The sequence below is a fragment of the Pollicipes pollicipes genome, unplaced genomic scaffold (genome assembly GCF_011947565.3).
Source record: "Pollicipes pollicipes isolate AB1234 unplaced genomic scaffold, Ppol_2.1 Scaffold_5724;HRSCAF=6776_pilon_pilon_pilon, whole genome shotgun sequence".
Taxonomy (NCBI): domain Eukaryota; kingdom Metazoa; phylum Arthropoda; class Thecostraca; order Pollicipedomorpha; family Pollicipedidae; genus Pollicipes; species Pollicipes pollicipes.
Genome location: NW_023596746.1, coordinates 1995195 through 2016554, shown reverse-complemented (window position 1 = coordinate 2016554; position 21360 = coordinate 1995195). Strand labels below are relative to the sequence as shown.

Below are 21360 nucleotides of genomic sequence, written 5' to 3'. Positions count from 1 at the left end.
GTGCATTCGCAGGATGGTTACCCGGTGTCAAGTCAGTGAACGCACAGGAACTGGTACTTAAAGGCCTACATTAAGTTGAGTCATGGAGGGTCTCAGATTAATGAAACGATTGAAAACTGGGCCATGATGATTTAAGACTCGTCTGTTTCACGAGTTTAGATAATTTTCCTCGGCTGGGTGAATATGCATTGATGCCTAAGCTCTCTAAGCTAAGCTTAACTCGCGCGCGTGGAACCTTACGTCGATTCCGGGGCGGGGGGGGGGGGGGGCATTTAGTAAAGCGTGAGAGACACACGTAACAGCCACATGTACCAAATGCCGCTAGCGTGGCGCGGTGGTGGCGTTAGGCTAGGTAGTCTGCGTGTGTTAACAGTATTTCAATATGTGTACTACAGATGTCAACTTATCGCAGTAGTTATAATGCGGCCATCATAGTACAATTTGATTGTTGTTGATCTCAGGTGCTGGGTCGCTGGATTTACGTTTTGAAGACTCTTACCGGCTTAGCTCACCTCCCCTGGACACTTTAAAAATAGATGAATTACAAATATGCCCGCATCAGAAGTATAGTTCCCCATTCAGTTGGGTAGTTCCAGCCCCCCCCCCCCTCACTCTTACCAACTTTCAGAGGAAAGAGGGGTCTACTCCGGGGAAGTCACGTGCTTGGTGCAGTAGGTAGGCTTAGCCATTTTCCCCGCCGAGTCCACTAACCCCAGCTTCTATTGTGAAACCATACCACGGCCGGCATGTTACGCCCAGTTCAGATGATGTAGGATGCCAAGAAGTCTCAGGAAAGTTGCTGCCTTGCAACGATAACGGCGGAGAAGCGGAGATGGTCAACCACGGGCTGCACCATTCATTTTGTAGCTATGCCATCAAAACCCACCGTGCATGAGACGACCGATGACAACGCCGGCCGCCACAGTCGGAAGCCGTTACCTGACGGGGCCGATAGGACCGCCTGACGCCTGAGTGTACCGCGGATACCGCTTAGGAGGGACTGGCGACCTGACGGGACCCACCTCCGGCAGGCTGGCGAGACGCCGCTGCTGGTGGCGTGCAAGTACGGCCACTTACCCGCCGTCCGGCTCCTCTGCCAGCACGGGGTCGCCCTGAATGCCCAGGATGACGTGAGTACGGCACGAAATGACATCATTCGGGCGCAGCCGTGGTCGGTGCTTTGACCGATATGGTGGTTTGCATTGTTTGACAATGCGGACGCAAACGTATGTGGAATGCCAGGCATGGATGTAAACCTGAATCTCATGCCGTGCAAATGCGTAAATCTGGGATTAAACCACGGCATGACAAATTAGCCATCATCACACTGGAAACACTATTTATCCGTGAGCTTGCTTCCGCCCTGACCAAACACCTCAAATCACGCGTAGCGCTTAAAGTCTGAGGGCAGCACGTCAACAGCTGGAATCTTTGCTGAATGCCAAGTCCGTTGTGACAAATGTGCGTCCACCAGTGTGACCCCCCAGATATTTCTGCCATATACCACGGCATACTACATCAGATACTCATACGTTACATTTCCACTGAGATGTATCTTTACCGTAACATTACTTATAAATCACCTGAGGTGTTTTAAAACCGCATGTTCAGCGGAAATATGTTGGAATCGTTTTAACAATGCGGTCTGTTTTGAAAAGGCAGCATGAAATTTGTATGGAAGCTCTTAAAGCGTCTTACAACATTTCAACGCATCGCTGTGGAAATCTGGAGAGCAAAATTTGAAAGCTGGAACACCGCTGATTTTGTCTTGGTAACCAGATCGCAGGCAAATTATGAAAGAATGTCATATATGAAAAGTCCAGATCATCTCCTTCCCAATTTTAGTATGCGTCATTAGCTTCGACGCAGGATTATATGGCACGGTATCTGTGAGCGTTGTGGTAGTGCTCGGTTCAGATTTCAATTAGCACTGCCAGAATGGATTTACGACTGTTTCTTGAAACAGGTAACATTCAGTTCTTTGGGCATTTGCCACAACCACCTCCTAGCACGCAGACCCATGTAGAGAGGCCTTCCTTATGATTTGAGTTACCTTATAATTAATAAGGCTACCTTATAATAATAATAATTGTGTATGATTAATATAATTAATCTATATAATGATATAATTATATAAGGCTACCTTATAATTTGCAAAGGATATGCAGATCCCATGATATTCAATGGTGGCGTTTGTTGGTGAATATGAAGTGATTTTTTAAATCCTAAGATCAAGCGAATCCTGCAGCGCCTTAATACGGAAAAGCGTTGATGTCAAAGTAAGGGTCACGCACAACTTGATGGTCGCGGATGGGCGACAGGTCTGGATATCTTAGGATTTAAAATGTTAAAATCACTTCATATTCACCAACAAAGGTTGCCATTAAATGTAATGAGGTCTGCATATCTTTCGCAATTATAAGGCAGCCTTTTCCATTCGGAATCAGGATATGTTATCGCGTGATTTTTCATTTTTCAGTCTCCTGTTTATGCACAGAGGGGTCGTGTTCATTTGTGTAACTGTGACCGTTGTCATTGCGAGCGATGTCGGTTGAATGTTTTAATATTTAGCTGTTACTTGATTGAACTGGTACCATCGTACTTGTCCTGATAATGATACGCAATATATCGAAACTCCTCTTACCATAATATATATATATATATATATATATATATATACACGCATGCATACATGCAGTATGTAGTACACACATCTGTGTACGGCAGCACAAACCATTCAAACTTGAAACAGGCCCAGTCAACTCCAAATTGTTGCGCAATCGTGATGCCAGGCCATCGAGAGTTCGGCCATGTTTCCGACCTGATAAACCAGAACCCAGCCTTGAAAGTGACATGGCTGGCTTATTACCACAACGTGACCTTTCTTCGTAAGATTATCAGAACGGGACAACCATCAGCATTGGCAAATATACTCGGCACAAACATTAACACTACAGAGAGATAGGCCCGCCAATCACGCATCAGGCTGCTTATGGCGCGTTAGAACAGTGACAAATGACGGTTTATTTACCGGGCTCCGGTCGACTACACCTCTTGTCTCATTAGGTGAGGGCTTTTAACCACTCATACCTCTCTGCCACCTTTAAGCGAAAGTTTCTACGTGCCACGGGACGCGAGCACGCGTTTTTAATGGATGTAGGATGTGTTTGCCTTTTGTTGGATGAATGAGAGTATACTCGGGAATGGAATGTGAGGTGCCGTTTTGTGAAAGCTGTTTCCAAAGTCCAATTCGTAGTCCGAGGATAAACCTGCTGTCCGTCAAAAAGTGTCCAAAGAATCGGGTTGTCCAAAAATTCTCATTTTGTTTTATTCGCAGCCAATTACTACCCAATGCCACTAGCTCAGCTACCCGCGTCACTGCATTACTTCACTCCCTTCGCATGAAAAAAGTGAAAGAAAATTATCGTGGGTAAGCAGTGTGTGTCACAGGCATTCGTGGAAACGTCCACAATTCAAAATTTACACATCGATGTCTACTCAGCTTGACTATCAGTAAGCTCGACAACAGCACTTTAGTTGGATGATGAGTGGTAACAAATCGTAACTAGGTAGGAAATGAGTATCACAGGCTCTTCTGAGGACATCATCAGCATCAAGAACACCGAGCCCATTTTATCGATGCCCTTCAGTATAGAAACTTTTACCTCACGTTTCAAAAAGTGGTATTTTTGGTGTGCTCTATCAACGACTTGGTTTTGTTCCAGAGTCGAATTATTTTTAAAACGAGCAGCATTAAATAAGTTGACATGCACACCAATTTGCGACACGGCAGAAGGACATCGTCTGTCAAAAAATGTCCAACGATGTTTGCCCCTGCTGATTGCCCCGTTTGCCCTGCCAATCGAACTTGGACTTTTGTAATTTTTTGGAAATCCAAAACTTGAAATCCAATCGGCATCTTTAGTAGGTACGCGAGAAAGTATTCCGCTTGTACTTGTTCTTATCTTGCATGTGTACTACTTTGTGGCATGTACCGCCAGACTCGCATCACAGTTATCGAATTCATTGATCATTGGTCCCGTTTGGAGCTCCCCGGTAAATACGGAGGCCCGGCTACCGGCCGCCGCTGCGATCTGGGCGGTGGGGAGTGAGGATTTCGCTCTCATTCAGGGGCGCGGAAGCGCCGGGCAGCGGCCCGACCGGCCAGGCGATACAGCATTACCGAGCACACCGCAAACTACTGTTCTATAATCTTGGCCGAAGTCTCTGACGGTTACATGCAGCTAATCGGAAGCAGTTCTTTCAGCTGTTTGGTTTCTAGGGAATGTTAGGCCTAGAGGGTGACGCTTGAGCTAAACGACAGGTTCATTACCAGAAGCCCGACATGGGCGTGTGCTCAATGTAACAAGCCTGAAACCAACGTTCTCAGGTGCCAATGGCTACCTGGCCATGTCGTTCCTTGCGAGTTAGCTGTACCAGCAGATTTTTTAAAACATAACCTTTACATTTGCATGCAACGACGTTTGCAAGCCAGGAGAGATTTCAGATTCGTCTTCGTATTGCGACGGTTAACCTTCGCCCTGATTCACCGCTTATGATGAGATGGGGGGGGGGGGGTCGATGTGACCCTCCTCTGTTACCGAATTTAAAAAGAAAAAGGTCCGCAGAAAATCTAACGAATTGGTCTGAGCGAGATCTTGCGGTTGGTGGCCAGTATCATGGCCCTGGGCCCAGATTTTATCGGACTAGGAAAGGCCAAATGTAAATTATTCCTGAAAATCGACTTTCCCGGCCTTACATATCCATTTTTACGCAACAATACAGCTTAGCGGCATACGCTCTTGTTTAATTTTGAGCGCAATTATATACATAAATATATTATATTAATTATATATATACATGTAATTATATATATATATATATATGTATATATATATATACATATATATATATATATATATATATATAAATAATGCTTGCGTGCGTGCGTGCGTACGGCGTGCGTGTGTGCGTGTTGTGTATGTTTTGAACATACATTCATGATGCAGGGATCTGTTGACGTGACACTACATCTTACGTCGGCCGCCGCGCACCTACGGCGGATCCGTCAGTTGTCGTCCGGTGCCCGCGTTGGCCGTGATCGCCATGCGCTGTTCCCACAAAAACATCACTATTCAGAAGTTAGACTAATAAAGAAACGTTTTCGTGTCAAAACACACGCAGGAAATGTGTCGAAGGATACCGAAAATTTCGGCGCAATTGCACATGCCGGAGAGATATCTTCAAAAACTGTGGGGGACGCATCACCCTCCCCCTTATCACGATGAGGGTTACTACATAAAAGTGCGGAGTCCTATGGAAGTCGTTGATCCTATGTAAGACATGGACGTACCAAAAACATTCACTTTTACTTCCTATGCGGCATGCTTCAGAGGGATAATTAAGCATGACTTGAACTGTTTGCTACCTTCAAACCGATTGTTTTTCCAAAAGTGTGACGATGCATTTTTTCAGCATGAGAGGCAGACGTCCAACATTACTTTGCAATAAGTGGCCGTTCGTCAGCAAATACTCCTCCGCAGCGGGCACTGAAACCATTGCATTTTGAAAACAATCTGCGAAGTGAAGGAGTGAGGTATATGGCATTGGTCGCCACCATTAAACGGATGCCTTCTATTAAGTTGCATGATTTTGATTTTTCGTAAGCACGTGCCATTCAGACACATAACGAACAATAAACGCTGTATTTTTAGTTTACAATTCGGCAAGATGGCAGCCAGGCCCCTCTTTGTAAGGGCGCTATATGCCTTAGATTGATTATTTCGTGGTGTTGTCTGCCACAGTCGATGCTGATCTCTGGAACAATAAGAGTGTGGTGGTGGAGAAGGGGGAGGGGGGGATAATATCGCTTCTTAAGCCAAATCACCGCCGAACAATCGGTTATTACCATTTTTATTGAGCCCGTGCTGTTTTAGACGTGTTTAGATGTGATTTTTTCAATGTGGCTTTTATCTACGTGTATGCTCCGTTATCGAAGTTATGTACATTCGTTGAGTATCATAAAGCTTTTTAAAATGAATTACGTTGTTCGGTATAGCTGTGAGGAGCAACACACATCACAAAATAGTACTGGTAGCCGTATCGTTCGTCCAATAACCAGGAGAAAGGAGAGAAAAAGAGATGTTTGTAATCTTTCGACTGCATGCCATTGCCAACACAGTTGTCAGCACCAAATTCAAAACTGCTTGCCTGTCCTTCACGTGTTTTAGTTTTATTTTTGTTAAAACAGCAAGCCACAGTCTTACCAGGTCACCAAAATTCAGGGGATTGTATGCAAAGAGCGATTGTCATCCATTATTACAAAAATGGTCATCATCTCTTCCAAAATGGTTCCTTAGTCCTGAACCTCGGAGGATCCGGGATTCAGGGCTCAGTGATCCGATCCCAGCATCCGTATCTGGGATCTGGACGTAGGCTTGGTATGAATGTTCGTCTGTTTACACTGCATGTCTGCTCTGTCTGACTGGGCTTAGCGTACGCATCTGGGTGCCTCTTACCCGGGGTGAGCATTCCAATGCAAACTGCCTGAGCTGTGTTGTGCGTCCGCCGCTGTCTGAGCTGTCCTTTGCGTCCGCCGTTGTCTGAGCTGTGCTGTGTGTCTGCCGCTGTGTGAGCTGTACTGTGCGTCCGCCGCTGTCTGAGCTGTCCTTTGCGTCCGCCGCTGTGTGAGCTGTGCTGTGCGTCCGCCGCTGTCTAAGCTGTGCTGTGCGTCCGCCGCTGTGTGAGCTGTACTGTGCGTCCGCCGCTATCTGAGCTCGCTGGCCTGCCGGCAGCATGGCGAGACGGCTCTGCACGCGGCCGTGTGGCACGGCTTCCCGGGCATCGCCTGTCTGCTGAGCCGCGCCGGCGCCAGTCCCAACATCGCCAACCAGGTGAGGCCACTGGCGTACACAGAGACCACTGGCGCACCTGAGTAACGGTCACTGGTGCACCCGGGCAAGGGTCACCGGTGCACCTGAGCAAGGGTTACTGGTGCACCTGAGCAGGGGTTACTGGCACACTCGAGCAAGGGTCACTGGCGCACACAGAGACCACTGGCGCACCTGAACAACGGTCACTGGTGCACCCGGGCATGGGTCGCCGGTGCACCTGAGCAAGGGTTGCTGGCGCATCCGAGCAAGGGTTACTGACACACTCGGGAAAGGGTCACTGGCGCACACAAGCAGTGGTCACTGGTGCATACGAGCAAGGGTCATTTGCGCACCCGGGCAAGGGTCACTGGCGCACGCAAGCAGTGGTTATTGACCAAGAATCTAATGAGATGGTTGACATCCTGTCTTTCGCATTTTCCTAGACCTAGGTCCTAGGTCGGCCACCCATAACCCGACTCTTACCTGATTTAGTTACCTGACCTCTGGCCTGCCGCTGACCTGACATCTGACCTGCTCTAGACCAGAACGTCTGACCTGGCTACCGACGTGAGCCTCTCTCCAGCCTCAACAATACTTCCTGTTCTTTCATCCAGTCTTGGTCCCTTGAACTGACGACATCCTGAGCCTTGACCTAACTTAGACTTGACGCCTCATATAACCTGACTTGACTTGACTTGATTTCAGACCTGAGCCTTGACCTTACACTGACCAAATCTTCCCCTGACAGGACGCGTCATCTGACCCCTCGTCTGATCTCCGATCTGACGACGGCATGGTGTCTGACCTAATGTGACCTGACCTGACTCGGCAGGAGCTGGAGACGCCTCTGCACTGCGCGGCGGCCCGCGGTCATCTGTCGGTGGTGCGCTGTCTGCTGGACAGTGGCGCCCTCTGCGACACGCCCGACTCTACCGGCGCCACCGCCCTCCACTTGGCGCTCCGGCGGCGCCACCAGCCGCTGGCGCACCTCCTGCTGGAGGCCGGCGCCAGCTGCGACGTCGCCGACCACGTGAGCTGGTGACGAGTGGCGCGGGGGAAGGGCGCACAAGCTTAGTGGGCTGTGTTTGATCTGGGCAGCTATACACCGGATTGTCAATGTTCGCTGATGGTCGCTGACGGATAGATCTGCTTAACGTACGCTGCACTCTTCCCTGTGTGTGCTTTCCTGACCCAATGCGTCGAAGGCCAGTGGCGTTTGTCGACTGGCTCATCTCGGCGTGAGTTCTTTTTATGTCATTCGCCTCTAAATTACCCGTCTGTGACTGGTATGACCCATGGGATCAATTTTAAATAGGCATATCCGGCGTACGTTCGTTTGTTTACCAGGGCGTCGCTGCACTTTGTTCGGGAGAAATGCGAGTATGTACTCCCTCACCTCTCCTCCGACACGCCGGATTCCAACAGCTAAGCCCGTGGTGAGGGTGCGTGGAGATCTGTGCCCCCACTCGTGTGAACTGTGCCTGTGTTGCACGACAGGTTGGAGAGAGGCCTATTCACATCGCGTGCGCCGAGGGTCTGCTGGCGGCGGTGCAGGCGCTCTGCACGTACGGGTGCACGGTGGACGTGGCCAACAATGAGGGCCTGTATCCCGTCCACCTGGCGGCCAGAAACGGCCACACCGAGGTGGTGAGGTGAGTCCACGAGTCTGGAAGGTAATCAGTGTACCCAGAAGGATGGTGGTGTGAGCTCCTGATCCTGGACGCTGCTGCGGTAAGGTTCGCACCCAAAAGGATGGCAGGGTGCGTTCCTGATCCCAGAGAATGCCAAGGAGATCTTCATGCCGTGGGGGATGGTGAGAAGAGCCCCTGATCCCAGAGAATGCCGATGAGATCTTCACGCCACGGAGGAGGATGAAGTGAGCCCCCGATCCCGGAGAATGCCGATGAGATATCTATGTCACGGAGGAGGGTGAGGTGAGCTGGTCCCGGAGAATGCTGAGGAGGTCTCCATGCCACGGAGATAGTGAGGTGAGCTCCTGATCCCAGAGAATGCTGAAGAGACCTCCATGCTACGGAGGATGTTATGGTGAGTTCCTGATCCCGGGGATGTTAGGATGAGCTTCATACACTGAGAGATGGTGAGGATGGTTAGGTAAGTATGGTACCCTCTGCCGGTTACTGGGTCTCCCAGTCACGACTCCGCCAGCGTCGGAGGCATTAATTGCTGGCCGCCGCTGGCGGGTGGGCCGAAGAGCACATGTGACAGGCGGATCTGTGCCACGTCATGCAGCGCCATGTAGGCTGCAGACATGTATCGGGCGTGTGTCGGACGTGTGTCGGACGTGTATCGGTCATGTGTCGGGTGTGTGTGGGAAGTGTGTCAGACGTGTATCGGGCGTGTGTCAGACGTGTATCGGGTGTGTGTTGGACGTGTATCGGGCATGTGTCAGACGTGTGTCGGAAGTGTGTCTGACGTGTATCGGGTGTGTGTCGGACGTGTATCGGGCATGTGTCGGACGTGTGTTGGGAGTCTGTCGGGCGTGCATCGGGTGTGCGTCAGACGTGTGTCGGACGTGTATCGGGTGTGTGTCAGATGTGTGTCGGGAGTGTGTCAGACGTGTATCGGGCGTTTGTCGGACGTGTATCGAACCTGTGTCGGACGTGTATCGGGCGTGTGTCGGACGTATGTCGGACACGCGTCGGACATGTGTTGGACGGCTGGCGCGTCTGGCGGGTGACGTGCCGCGAGGCTGACCCCTCCCCCCGCCGCTAGGGTGCTCTGCCTGGCCGGCTGCTCTGTGGACCAGCGGGAGCGGAGCGGCCGCCCGCCAGAGATGACAGCCCTGCTGCGCGGACACCACGACATCGCCTGCCTTCTCTCCCGGCTGAGTAATGTGAGCTGCCCCCCCCCCCCCCACCCCACCCCCCCACCCCCCACCAGCATTCTGTGCTCGCCCGCCAACATCCTCCGGACGTTGGCGGCGAGGTCTCGGGAAGACGGTCGGTGCTCAATCAGTACCATCGAACAGTTGTAGCCGAAGGTGTGGGGCGTGGCTGCCATCAGCAAAGCAGGACTGCGCCAGTGTCGTGAAGCAGGGTGTGTGGAGTACTGCGGCTCAGTCGCTCTACCCCCCCCCCCCCCCCCCCCCCTCCCGCATCCATCCTATTGAGAGCCGTTGATTACTTGATAACAAGCCGTTAAATTAAGAAGTGACAAACTTAGAGAAGCCATCTATTTTTTCCTGTATGCATAGCATTGCTGACCTGCGCTAATCTGGGTGTTCTACTATTCGCAGAGCGAGGTTCGCGAAGAGTTCATCAGTCAGCTGGTGCCGAGTGCAAACCCCATCTCGCGGATAAAACTGAAGCTGTTTGGCAACTCAGGAGTTGGGAAAACAGCTTTGGTAGATTCCTTAAAAGCTGGCTACTTCTCAGGCTTCTTCCGGCGAAGTAAAAGCTCGAGTCTTGGAAATCTAAGCAGCTTTAAGAGTAAGTTTTATGAAATGTTGAAAACTCAGGTTTCAGACATCACATGAGCTATGACTTTGGTAGCTCCGCCCTCGTTATTATATGTTAATGATTCTAATAATTCCTATGTCCTGTTGTCAATGCTAAGTATCTAAACGACACAAATAACGCTAGCGTTTGAAATTGCTGTAAACCATAAAGAGGAAAATAATTGTGTCGCTAAGGCTGACTTACAAAACATTCGTCCCTTTTTAGTGCTTAACGCCATCTTGCAAGAACGCTCCCCACAACAGTTAGAGCCAGCACCCGCCAGGGAGTCCAAGAGTCTATCAGAACAAAACAAAATGGTATTCAGTTTACCTTCGGGTTGTGCTTGCAGTGACGCACTCTTCCCGCAACGGTCGTCCCGAGCGGAGTCCGGCGCCTGCTTGGGACAGCACGATGTCGGTCCGAAGCAGCTCCCGTCACTTCACGAGGGGTATCAACATCACCCAGGTCAGCGCCGTAGACGGTCCGAAGCAGCTCCCGTCACTTCACGAGGGGTATCAACATCACCCGGGTCAGCGCCGTAGACGGTCCGAGGCAGCTCCCGTCACTTCACGAGGGGTATCAACATTACCCAGGTCAGCGCCGTAGACGTTCCGAGGCAGCTCCCTTCACTTCACGAGGGGTAACAACATCACCCAGGTCAGCGCCGTAGACGGTCCGAGGCAGCACCCGTTACTATACGAGGGGTATCAACATCATCCAGATCAGCGCCGTAGACGGTCTGAGGCAGCACCCGTTACTGTACGATGGGTATCAACATCATCCAGGTCAGCGCCGTAGACGGTCCGAGGCAGCACCCGTCACTTCACGAGGGGTATCAACATCACCCAGGTCAGCGCCATAGGCGGTCTGAGGCATCACCCGTCACTTCACGAGGGGTATCAACATCACCTAAGTCAGCGCTGTAGCACCTGCAGCAACTGCCACCACAGGGCACCTGACTTCACAGTCTGTCTGTTTTTTGGGGGGAGGGGGGGCTGGATGTGTCCTGGCCATGGTAATGAAACATTTATACCGAGAACGGTGCCAATTTCGGTGACGGCTACGCTATTTTGCTGAATGGCCATAAGCTCCCCCAGGAGGCAGTGCAGATGCCCGGGAGCGGGGCTCCCTATGCGAAGCAGGACGACTGATGCGGCGCCGAGCTTACTAAATTAGAGATGAAGTGCTACGTAAACCGTAGTCGTATGCATCTCGTTGAGAATATAAATGTGAGATGTAATACATGCCTCCCTGGTCACGGTGGTCAGGGTCACTGTGCCATCTGCGGGACCCAGCCACCAACGAGAAGTTTTGTGGGAACCACTCAGGAGAGAGGAACGGATGGCAGGTTTTTAAAGGTTAATCCCTCATGTACAACGTCCACTGGTTGCATGTGGAAACGATCGTAGAAGTACCTGAAAGTGGCATGCCCTTCAGAGGCATATGCGCATATGCGCATATGCGCTTTGTCGCAAACGAAGCGTCGATCACATACCGTACAAGGCGCTGCCACAGGGGACAGGATGCGTGACACGCGAAAAGGTACCACGGCACATATTTAACCGATTCCCTGAGGTAATCCACGTGTGCGACGAGCACAAAACCCAGCGAATCTCCGGACGTGCACGCAATCCGTATCATCCTCCCCCCCCCTTCCCCCCGGGGCCCGGCCCCCCCCCCCCCCTCGGCCTGATGCGGCTGGGCCTGCCCGCCGCTGACACGAGTGTGTCATGCCCTGCAGGCGACGCTCAGCGGTGTGGGCGAGGTGTGCCTGCCCGCCGCTGACACGAGCGTGTCATGCCCCGCAGTCGACGCTCAGCGGTGTGGGCGAGGTGTGCCTGCCCGCTGCTGACACGAGCGTGCCATGCCCGGCAGGCGACGCTCAGCGGCGTGGGCGAGGTGTCTCTGTGGGACTTCTCCGGTCACCCGGACTATCGCCAGCTGTACGACCAGTTCGTAGGCAGCGCCGACTGCCTGCACCTGGTGCTGTACCGGCTGTGCGACCCGGCGCCGCTCCGTCTCCAGCAGGTGGTCCAGTGGCTGGGCATGCTGCAGGCGTGCATCGCTCCGCTGGAGCCGTTCGGTGAGTGCCAGCAGCACCGCGGTGCCGTCTCGTCAGTACCTCGTACTGTAGTCGGCCAGCGACAGCGCGGCGGGGAAAGACGCTGCGTCCTTGTCGGCGAATCCGTTGCTTAGTCAGTAACCCGTCACTTATTCAGTGGCTCTGTCGCCTTCTCGCTGATTTGACTATGGTCGCTGACGTCAGAAATATCTGACCTGTCCCCATCCCCGCAAGTCACCGTCCATGACCCAGCAGGTCACTGTCCCCATCCCCGCAAGTCACCGTCCATGACCCAGCAGGTCACTGTCCCCATGCCCTCAGGTCACCCTCCAGCCCTGCAGGTCACTATCCCCATCCCCGCAGGTCACCGCTCCCAACCTCGCAGGTCACTGCCCCTGACCCCGCAGGGCACTGTCCTGCAGGAGTCAGGAAGATCCCGCGGAACAAGACCCCCAAACAAGACCCCGCGGGTCTTTGTTCCTGACCCCGTAGGTCACTCTCTGACCCAGCAGGTCATTGTCCCCATCCCCGCAGTACACTCTCCAATCCCGCAAGCCACTGCCCTCGACCCCGCAGGCCACTGTCCCTGACCCCGTAGGTCACTGTCCCCGACCAAGCAGGTCACTCTCCCCAACGCCGCAGGTCACTGTTTCCGACCCCGCAGGTCGCTGTCTGGACTTCGCAGGTCACTCTCCCTGACCCCGCAGGTCACTGTCCCCACCCCCGCAGATCACTGTCCTCAACCTCGCAGGTCACTCTTCCCGACCCCGCAGGTCACTGTCCCCATCCGCGCAGGTCACAGTCTGCCTGCGCCCCAGTACTGACACGGTACGGTGTCGCTGACCCGTGCCCGCCCGACAGGTCACTGCGGCCGCTCTGTCCGGCCGGCTCGTGTGGTGTTGGTGGCGACCCACGCTGACCTAGTCCGCCAGCGGAGGGACGGCCACGGCCAGCACACGGCCACGGAGGTCAGTCGCCGGGCGTCCTCGAGGTCAGGCAGCGGTCAGCGGTCAGGGTCAGGGCCAGGGCCAGGGCCAGGGCCAGGGCCAGGGCCAGGGTCAGGGCCAGGGTCAGGGCCAGGGTCAGGGTCAGGGTCGGTGTCAGGCAGCGAGACCCAGCCGACAGCGCTCACGATGGAATGTTCGGTTATATGTCTTCACAAACTGTGAGAAGACGACGTGAAATGACGGCTGGACGTTCTCTGGTCCGTTGTTCGCTTTAAAACTATGTCATGACTAAACTCTGCATTCGGTAGATTTGAAATGAAATAGCCAGCTTGTAGGATGCAAATAGGCCGACACAATTTTGTTTTCGGTGAGGCGCGATACGCTCTATTTCCTTGTTGGAGTGCAATTGGTCTTGGGCTCATTTCGTTTATGTGTGTTATGCATAGTATCATCTGTTTGTGACGAAACAGAGGCGAAGAAACGGCACTCAAAGTATTGCAATGCAGAAGATTTGTCAAAACAGGCTCCGTGCGAGTGCTTTACACGCTAACAGAATTAGGCCAGTGGCAACGCCATTGGCCAACGTATTCAAACAGCGGGACAATATTGGCGAGCAGGCCTAAAACCTCACCCTACTTCGTGGTGGGATGTGGAGCACGGCGCATTCGGACATGCTGTTTTTCTCTATTTCTCTCTCCAAACTTTGCCACGTCCAGCAGTTTTTGACTAAATCAAGTAGACTGTGTGGTCATGCTTTTTATTCACGCTGCGTGCTTTTTTATTACAATCATGGATGGAACAATGTCTTTGGCTGTTGCGTCTCAGTAGTTTGCCGTTTTCCCTTGATGTGAAGGCTGCATCTTCACCGTGCACTGTAGATGGAAATGCTGATGAAAACGGTGCGACAACGGTTTGGCACGGTCTTCGATCTGAGCCCGATGACGTTCATCCTGGACGCCACGTCCTCCACATCTCCATCGCTGAAGCACCTCAGGGCTCACCTGGCGCGGTTGAAGACTCGCGTCACGCAGGTCAGTGCCGCTGCGCCTGGGGCGGAGCCACACCGGTCCGCGGCTGCAGACTCGGGTCGCGCAGGTCAGTGCCACTGCGCCTGGGGTGGGGTCACACCGGTCCGCGGCTGCAGACTCGGGTCACGCAGGTCAGTGCCGCCGTGCCTGAGGCGGGGCCACACCGGTCCTCGGCTGAAGACGGGTCGCGCAGGTCAGTGCCGCCGTGCCTGGGACGGGGCCACACCGGTCCTCGGCTGAAGACAGGTCGCGCAGGTCAGTGCCGCCGTGCCTGGGGCGGGGCCACACTGGTCCTCGGCTGAAGATTCTGGTCACGCAGGTCAGTGCCGCCGTGCCTGGGGTGGGGCCACACCGGTCCTCGGCTGAAGACTCTGGTCACGCAGGTCAGTGCCGCCGTGCCTGGGGCAGAGCCACACTGGTCCTCGGCTGAAGACGGGTCGCACAGGTCAGTGCCGCCGTGCCTGGGGCGGGGCCACACCGGTCCTCGGCTGAAGACTCGGGTCGCGCAGGTCAGTGCCGCCGCGCCTGGGGCGGGGCCACACCGGTCCTCGGCTGAACACTCGCAGAGGAGGCTCGACGGAGACAAACAGCGGACCCAGTATCTTGGCTTCCCACGACTATTGGCCGTTAAGAGCGGTTGCTACACAGGCAACGAATTAAGTTCAAAACTCGCGCAGAATTTGTAATGGAAAAACAAGAAACAAGTGGGAGGGTATACCGCAGTTTTCTACACAGCACAGACTAATCCCTATTCCTAAGCACAAACATAATCCCTAAGCACTAACAATAATCTTATCCCGTTAAAGCCAACACCCGCGTTCCTGTTGGACCCAGACCTCTGCCTACCGGCACATTCAGTATACGTAGACAAACAAAAAGCAAAGAATTGGCACGCAACATGAATTCCGCTGCACTGGATACTCATAAACTCGGACACAAGAAATATTGACTCGCAAAACTTCCACCCCGAAAAAATAGACACCTAGAATTGATATACACAATGTCTAGACGGAAACAGTTGATTTTAGCTGTTTCGGGCACGGCTGTCGGTACGTCTGAGTAGAAGGGGATCCGATGGATGGTTGGGGCACAGACTGATGCAACAGAAGCTTAAATATCGCAGGAATCGACTGGTTAGTCTCGTGGCATGACCAGAAATGCGTAGTCAGGCTGCTGCCCTTTTCACGAAATTGGAGCAGGCGATAACAGGCTAGTGCCGCCCTTTCAATAGAGACCAAGGTCTACACACATGGTAGCCTCAAGGGCACGTGCCCCCCACCCCACCCCATCCTCCCTCCCTTCCTCTCACCAAATTTAGGACATGAATTAGTACTACGTGACTAACTGTTGGCTGCTGAAAATTCCACGTAGTTACGTAACAACAAGAAGATTGAGAAAATGTGATGTTTTTTTCTAAGAAGAGCCAGGCTATTTCGCGCGCCCGCAGCGCTAGACGTCATCTTCAGTAGACATCTGTATGTTTTGCCCTCGCGCATTGTAAAATCCTGCGTACGCCCCTGAGTGTAAATGCATTTTAGAGGGAATATACAGAAGTGTGGCTTAGAAGTTTAGGACGAATCTGTCCCAAACGGATTCAGGACTCCTTTTTAGTTCTGTAGATCCGGCCTTTAGACATTTGCCACGTGAAACATGGTTTATCCGTGCACAGTTGTGTGGCCCATGTGGTCACTAGCTCATCAGCATGTGTTTAGTTTACACTTCCGATCAAAGATCGCGGGCGTACTCGGGGCGGAACGTAACAGTCTGCTCGGGGTGGGTTGTAACACTGTTACATTGGACCCCCATGGCTGGCACATTCAACATTTCATTCCGGACGGTTTGCAACAGGGCAAGAATAACAAACAGAGGAAGGTCGTTCCAAACAGGTACGTTTAGTGTAGTTTTGCAGGCCGGAGAAATAATACGAAAGGCGTCACAAGTTTATGGGATGCACCACGTCACCCTGATGTGCTGTGTAAATCGAAAGAGGAAAGGGATAGAGAGAGGAGGAAGACAAATCGAAGTGGGCTACAAACCCTCGTCCCGTTTTCGTCCTGAAGAGATGGGAGCATCCTCGCTTCACGCCTGCTAAAATCGGCAGAACTATTTGACCTTCCTCCCTCGGAGGTCACAAAGCTGGCTCACCAGTGTGCGGTGGCAGGACACCTAGAAATACCAAGGTCATGAGCTAAAGCGGAACGGGTAACTTATCCATGTCTGTAATTCCCTATGCAACCATCGAAATTTCGTCTAAACCTGTTCTATGTCTGCATGTATGTCTTTTGATAATATCTTAGCTGCATTTTGCTTCCACTTCCCCCATTTCAAACACCGCCTGACCATGCGCCGAAGGCTTGGGCGCTGTGATATGCCCAACCCAGTCTAAGCCAAAGTGTTTGGCTAAAAGTCTTGGCTGGGACCAGGGCTTCACCAACATTTCACCGTCGTTCTAAGACTAGTTATTTGGCGTGATCACTCGCACTCCAAACTGACACACGCCAATATTTGTGACATTACGAGCGGAAAGGGTTCTCAATTCATAAAGATGAACGTCAGCTGAGAGCTTACTCAGCTTGTGAGCGCGTGACAGCGATGCATAGACCATAGTCTTACCTCTGCCTGGATAGCCAGGTCCCGTTTCAGTGCGTAGTTGCCCCGGGGGGTTGGCGCCGCCACGGTGATCCCTTAGCTACCCTTTTACTGCATACTTGTACGCAGGAGGAGCGGAATGGCGGGCATTACATAGCACTGCGCCGACAGCCAAATAGTCGGAAACACCCCGTCACTCCAACTTGTCATGTAACAGGGCAGCTGACTCCTCGCCCCCCCCCCCCCCCCCCCCCCCAGCACACGCCGTAATAAATTGTGATGACGTCGTTCTCGTATGGCTCGTAATGACGTATGTGCAGTTGGTGGATGGCCCCGCAGTCGTACGTGTATTTTCCTCTTTTCAAGTCAAATGTCGCAGTTCTAAGTATTCACGTGATCACGGTCACGTTGCGTAAGCCGGAGGCGATTTTGGTAGGTGGCTGCGTCGCCGCCCAAAGTCTGTCATTGTTGTTAAAACAGAATGATTGGTGTTGTCTGGGCACGTGACAAATCAGCGCGACCTGACGCATCGATTGTCCACCTGTGTTGTGTTGGATGGGCACAACTCAGGTCATACCGGCGGCATATTATTGTGGCTCAGCTGGTAAGACCCACGCTGTTCCATGTCCATCCACGGACTCTAGTTGAAAAAGTACCTACCCAGTGCTTTGCCATATGGAAGTTTTCAGTCGATGACCCCTGGTGGCCAGTCCCTGCTTTGTCTTCCTGACAACCAGGATCTGCACAAGATTGAAGTCATTGGTGTTCTGTAGAACGCCGCACCACGAGCGCTGCTGCTCAGAACGCGCACGATTCTGTGTCTGGTTTTCCCACATTGGCATCACCTGCAGGTTCAGTGGTAAAGGTACATGAAATCCCTGGCCCTGTTCTTGCGCTGCGCGCGCCGAGGGTCCCAAGGCTTATTGGTGGGAGCATTGCGCGTGATTTAATTTTGCGGTCAGGTGCAGGTGTCCACAAATCTAATGGGAGGACTAGGGGATATGGCAAACCCGTGTGCATTGCCAGATTATTGTCAGCCCAGCGATGGCACAGCCCGATGCCACGGGACTTGAGGTTTATCAGCAGCCCTCAAATCAAGGCTTATTCCAGCGTTTTCCGCTCTCTAGGACAAGCGGAAGAAAAATACACTCGCGACCAGACTTTTCAACTTTCGACACATTCTGATGCTGGACCAACGATGGGAGATACAGCCGTCATTCTGCAGGCTCCTCCGCGCTCATTCTTCCAGGCTTTGCGGGAATTGTGTGGCCGATTTTCGAGAAAGGGTGGACAAGAATAGCAACGCATGAAAGTACCGTCAAAGAAAGCATGTTACTGTTACTGTACATTTCACATTCAAGCAGTAACCGCGCATTATTGAAAAGCTAATTGTATTACACAGTGGTGCACTTCGCCTTGTTAGATGCCTGCCTACCAGGGTGGAAGATGGTTTTGATTTGGTAAGATTTCTTGGTCCACACCGCATCATCTTGGCAACACTCATCCCATCAATGTCACCGAATCATCTGGTCGAAATGAAGCGTCTTTGAACCGATATTTGGTGCTTGCATGCAATACTAAAGTTGTCCCATGTTTGCAAGCTGAGACAGACTGCCGGAGAAGTGGCTGAAATGCAATATGATCCCGTACCTGAAACGTTAGGAACGAGACCCACCCCATCCGGCACCACCTGCCACTGTATAAAGTCTACAGAGCTGCAGACAAGTATTTATGGCCAGATGGGTTCTCGGGGTTCCGCCGTAAGGGAGAACACAGGTCATAGATTGAATGCAGTAGCAACGTGGAATGACTACGTGGTCGGTTGTACGGTCGTTGCACTCGGCGACGTATAGCGTAAAGAAAGGAGCGGGCACACTCATTCGCTCTGGCTCTGATTCTCGCCCTGGTTGTACACATACACACACACACACACACACACACACACACACACACACACACACACACACACACACACACACACACACACACACACACACACACACACACACACACACACACACACACACACACACACACACACACACACACACACACACACACACACACACACACACACACACACACACACACACACACACCACACACACACACACACACACACACACACACACACACACACACACACACACACACACACACACACACACACACACACACACACACACACACACACACACACACACACACACACACACACACACACACACACACACACACACACACACACACACACACACACACACACACACACACACACACACACACACACACACACACACACACACACACACACACACACACACACACACACACACACACACACACACACACACACACACACACACACACACACACACACACACACACACACACACACACACACACACACACACACACACACACACACACACACACACACACACACACACACACACACACACACACACACACACACACACACACACACACACACACACACACACACACACACACACACACACACACACACACACACTCTCTCTCTCTCTCTCTCTCTCTCTCTCTCTCTCTCTCTCTCTCTCTCTCTCTCTCTCTCTCTCTCTCTCGCCCTGGCTCTCCGTAAGGTTAACCAACCTATCACGTCTTGGTATTTGTACACGGGAGCCGAGGAAGATTGAAGTTTTGCAGCGCATTAAGGCCCTGTAACCCATATTTTATTGTTTGACTGGTTGGGAAACGTGGATTTGTTACGTTGTGGGCATCTGGATTACGTTACCTGAATTTCCAACGTACTTCGCAATCTATTATTCATGCATCTATTCTTTGTAAAGGTCATTCAGGGCCAATGTCTCAGAGAGACAAATGTTCAAACGGCTAAAGTTGAATAACCCACCCCCCGCGTCCGTTACTTACGAGTCAGTATAACTTTCCTTGCCAGTTGCCATTTTCATTACACAACTGTCATATAAAAACACGCCATAAATACTACAGTGTTACCTTTATTGCAGGGCACGCGTTGCCGGTGATTCGTAGCATTTAGTAAATGTATGTATATATGGGACAGTAGGCGTGTTCAATGACAGTGCAGTAGATGATGCAAACACGACCTGGTCAAGGTTTCAGCAATAATTGCGTGCATTTAGACGGAAAGCCAACCTGTTGGCAGGTCCGCGCCCGTCACCGTCACCGTTACCCACGCCCGTCACTGGCACCGTTTCTGACCCGTCACTAACGCGGCGTTTTACCCATCACTGACACAGCGTCTGATCTGCCTCTGACGCGGCGTCTGACCCGTCACTAACGCGGCGTCTGACCCGTCGTTAACGCGGCGTCTGACCTATCACCGACGCGGCGTCTGACCTGTCACTGGCGCGGCGTCTGACCCGTCACTAACGTGGCGTCTGACCCGTTACTGACGCGGTGTCTGACCCGTCACTGACACGACTTCTGACCCGTCACTAACGCGGCGTCTTACCCATCACTGATACAGCGTGTTACCCGTGACTGACACAGCGTGTGACCCGTTACTGACACAGCGTCTGATCCGCCACTGACGCGGCGTTTGACCCGTCACTAACGCGGCGTCTGACCCGTCACTGACGCGGTGTCTGACCCGTCACTAACGCGGCGTCTGACCCGTCGCTAACGCGGCGTCTGACCTGTCACCGACGCGGCGTCTGACCTGTCACTGGCGCGGCGTCTGACCTGTCACTGGCGCGGCGTCTGACCCGTCACTAACGCGGCGTCTGACCCGTCACTAACGCGGCGTCTGACGTGTCACTAACGCGGCGTCTGACCCGTCACTAACGCAGCGTCTGACCCGTCGCTAATGCGGCGTCCGACCCGTCACTGACACACCGTGTGACCCGTCACTGACACAACGTTTAACCCGTCACTAACGCGGCGTTTTGGTCCCAGGGTCTGCCGAAGAGCACGGGCTTTCTGGAGACGATGGTGGCGCAGGTAGGCAGCTGGCGCCGCCTGCAGCCTCACTTCCCCATCATGACTTGGGCAGACCTGGTTGAGGTGGTGCGTGACCAAGTCAACCCTCTGGCCGGCGAGGAGCACGTACAGGAGGTGGTGCAGCAGTTGCAGTTGATGGGCGAGGTTAGTCACTCGAGCCACACCCACACTCTTCCGCTGGCCGACGCCAGCGCACTCCTTAACGTTCAGTGTACTTCATCTGCGGCGGATGTGTGTACTCACGAATGAAGCTGCGCGCGAAACCTACACAAATTTTTTTTGCAGCTTTTCTGAAAGTTTTTCAATGTTTTAATGAGCTCAAAGAGTTATAAGAAATGTAGTTTTAACCGTAATGGGACGTCGCGAAACCGGACATTTTGTCGAAGTCTGCCTTCAAAAAGCGCGTTGTGGTTTTGCCCATTACTTACCTCCTCCCTTTTG

The 21360-nt window shown here is 52.5% G+C and overlaps 1 protein-coding gene across 1 annotated transcript in view; it reads left to right on the top strand.

The window, feature by feature from the left end:
- The window catches only part of LOC119102294 (death-associated protein kinase 1-like), a 38716-nt gene that overhangs the window by 5784 nt on the left and 11572 nt on the right, over nt 1–21360 (top strand). Inside the window, exons 6-16 of the mRNA XM_037225661.1 lie at nt 1032–1130; nt 6795–6893; nt 7705–7902; nt 8370–8524; nt 9606–9726; nt 10129–10321; nt 10680–10795; nt 12206–12413; nt 13254–13360; nt 14218–14370; nt 20875–21063. Coding sequence (XP_037081556.1) covers nt 1032–1130; nt 6795–6893; nt 7705–7902; nt 8370–8524; nt 9606–9726; nt 10129–10321; nt 10680–10795; nt 12206–12413; nt 13254–13360; nt 14218–14370; nt 20875–21063 — 1638 coding nt within the window. The remainder of the gene's footprint in view (nt 1–1031; nt 1131–6794; nt 6894–7704; nt 7903–8369; nt 8525–9605; nt 9727–10128; nt 10322–10679; nt 10796–12205; nt 12414–13253; nt 13361–14217; nt 14371–20874; nt 21064–21360) is intronic.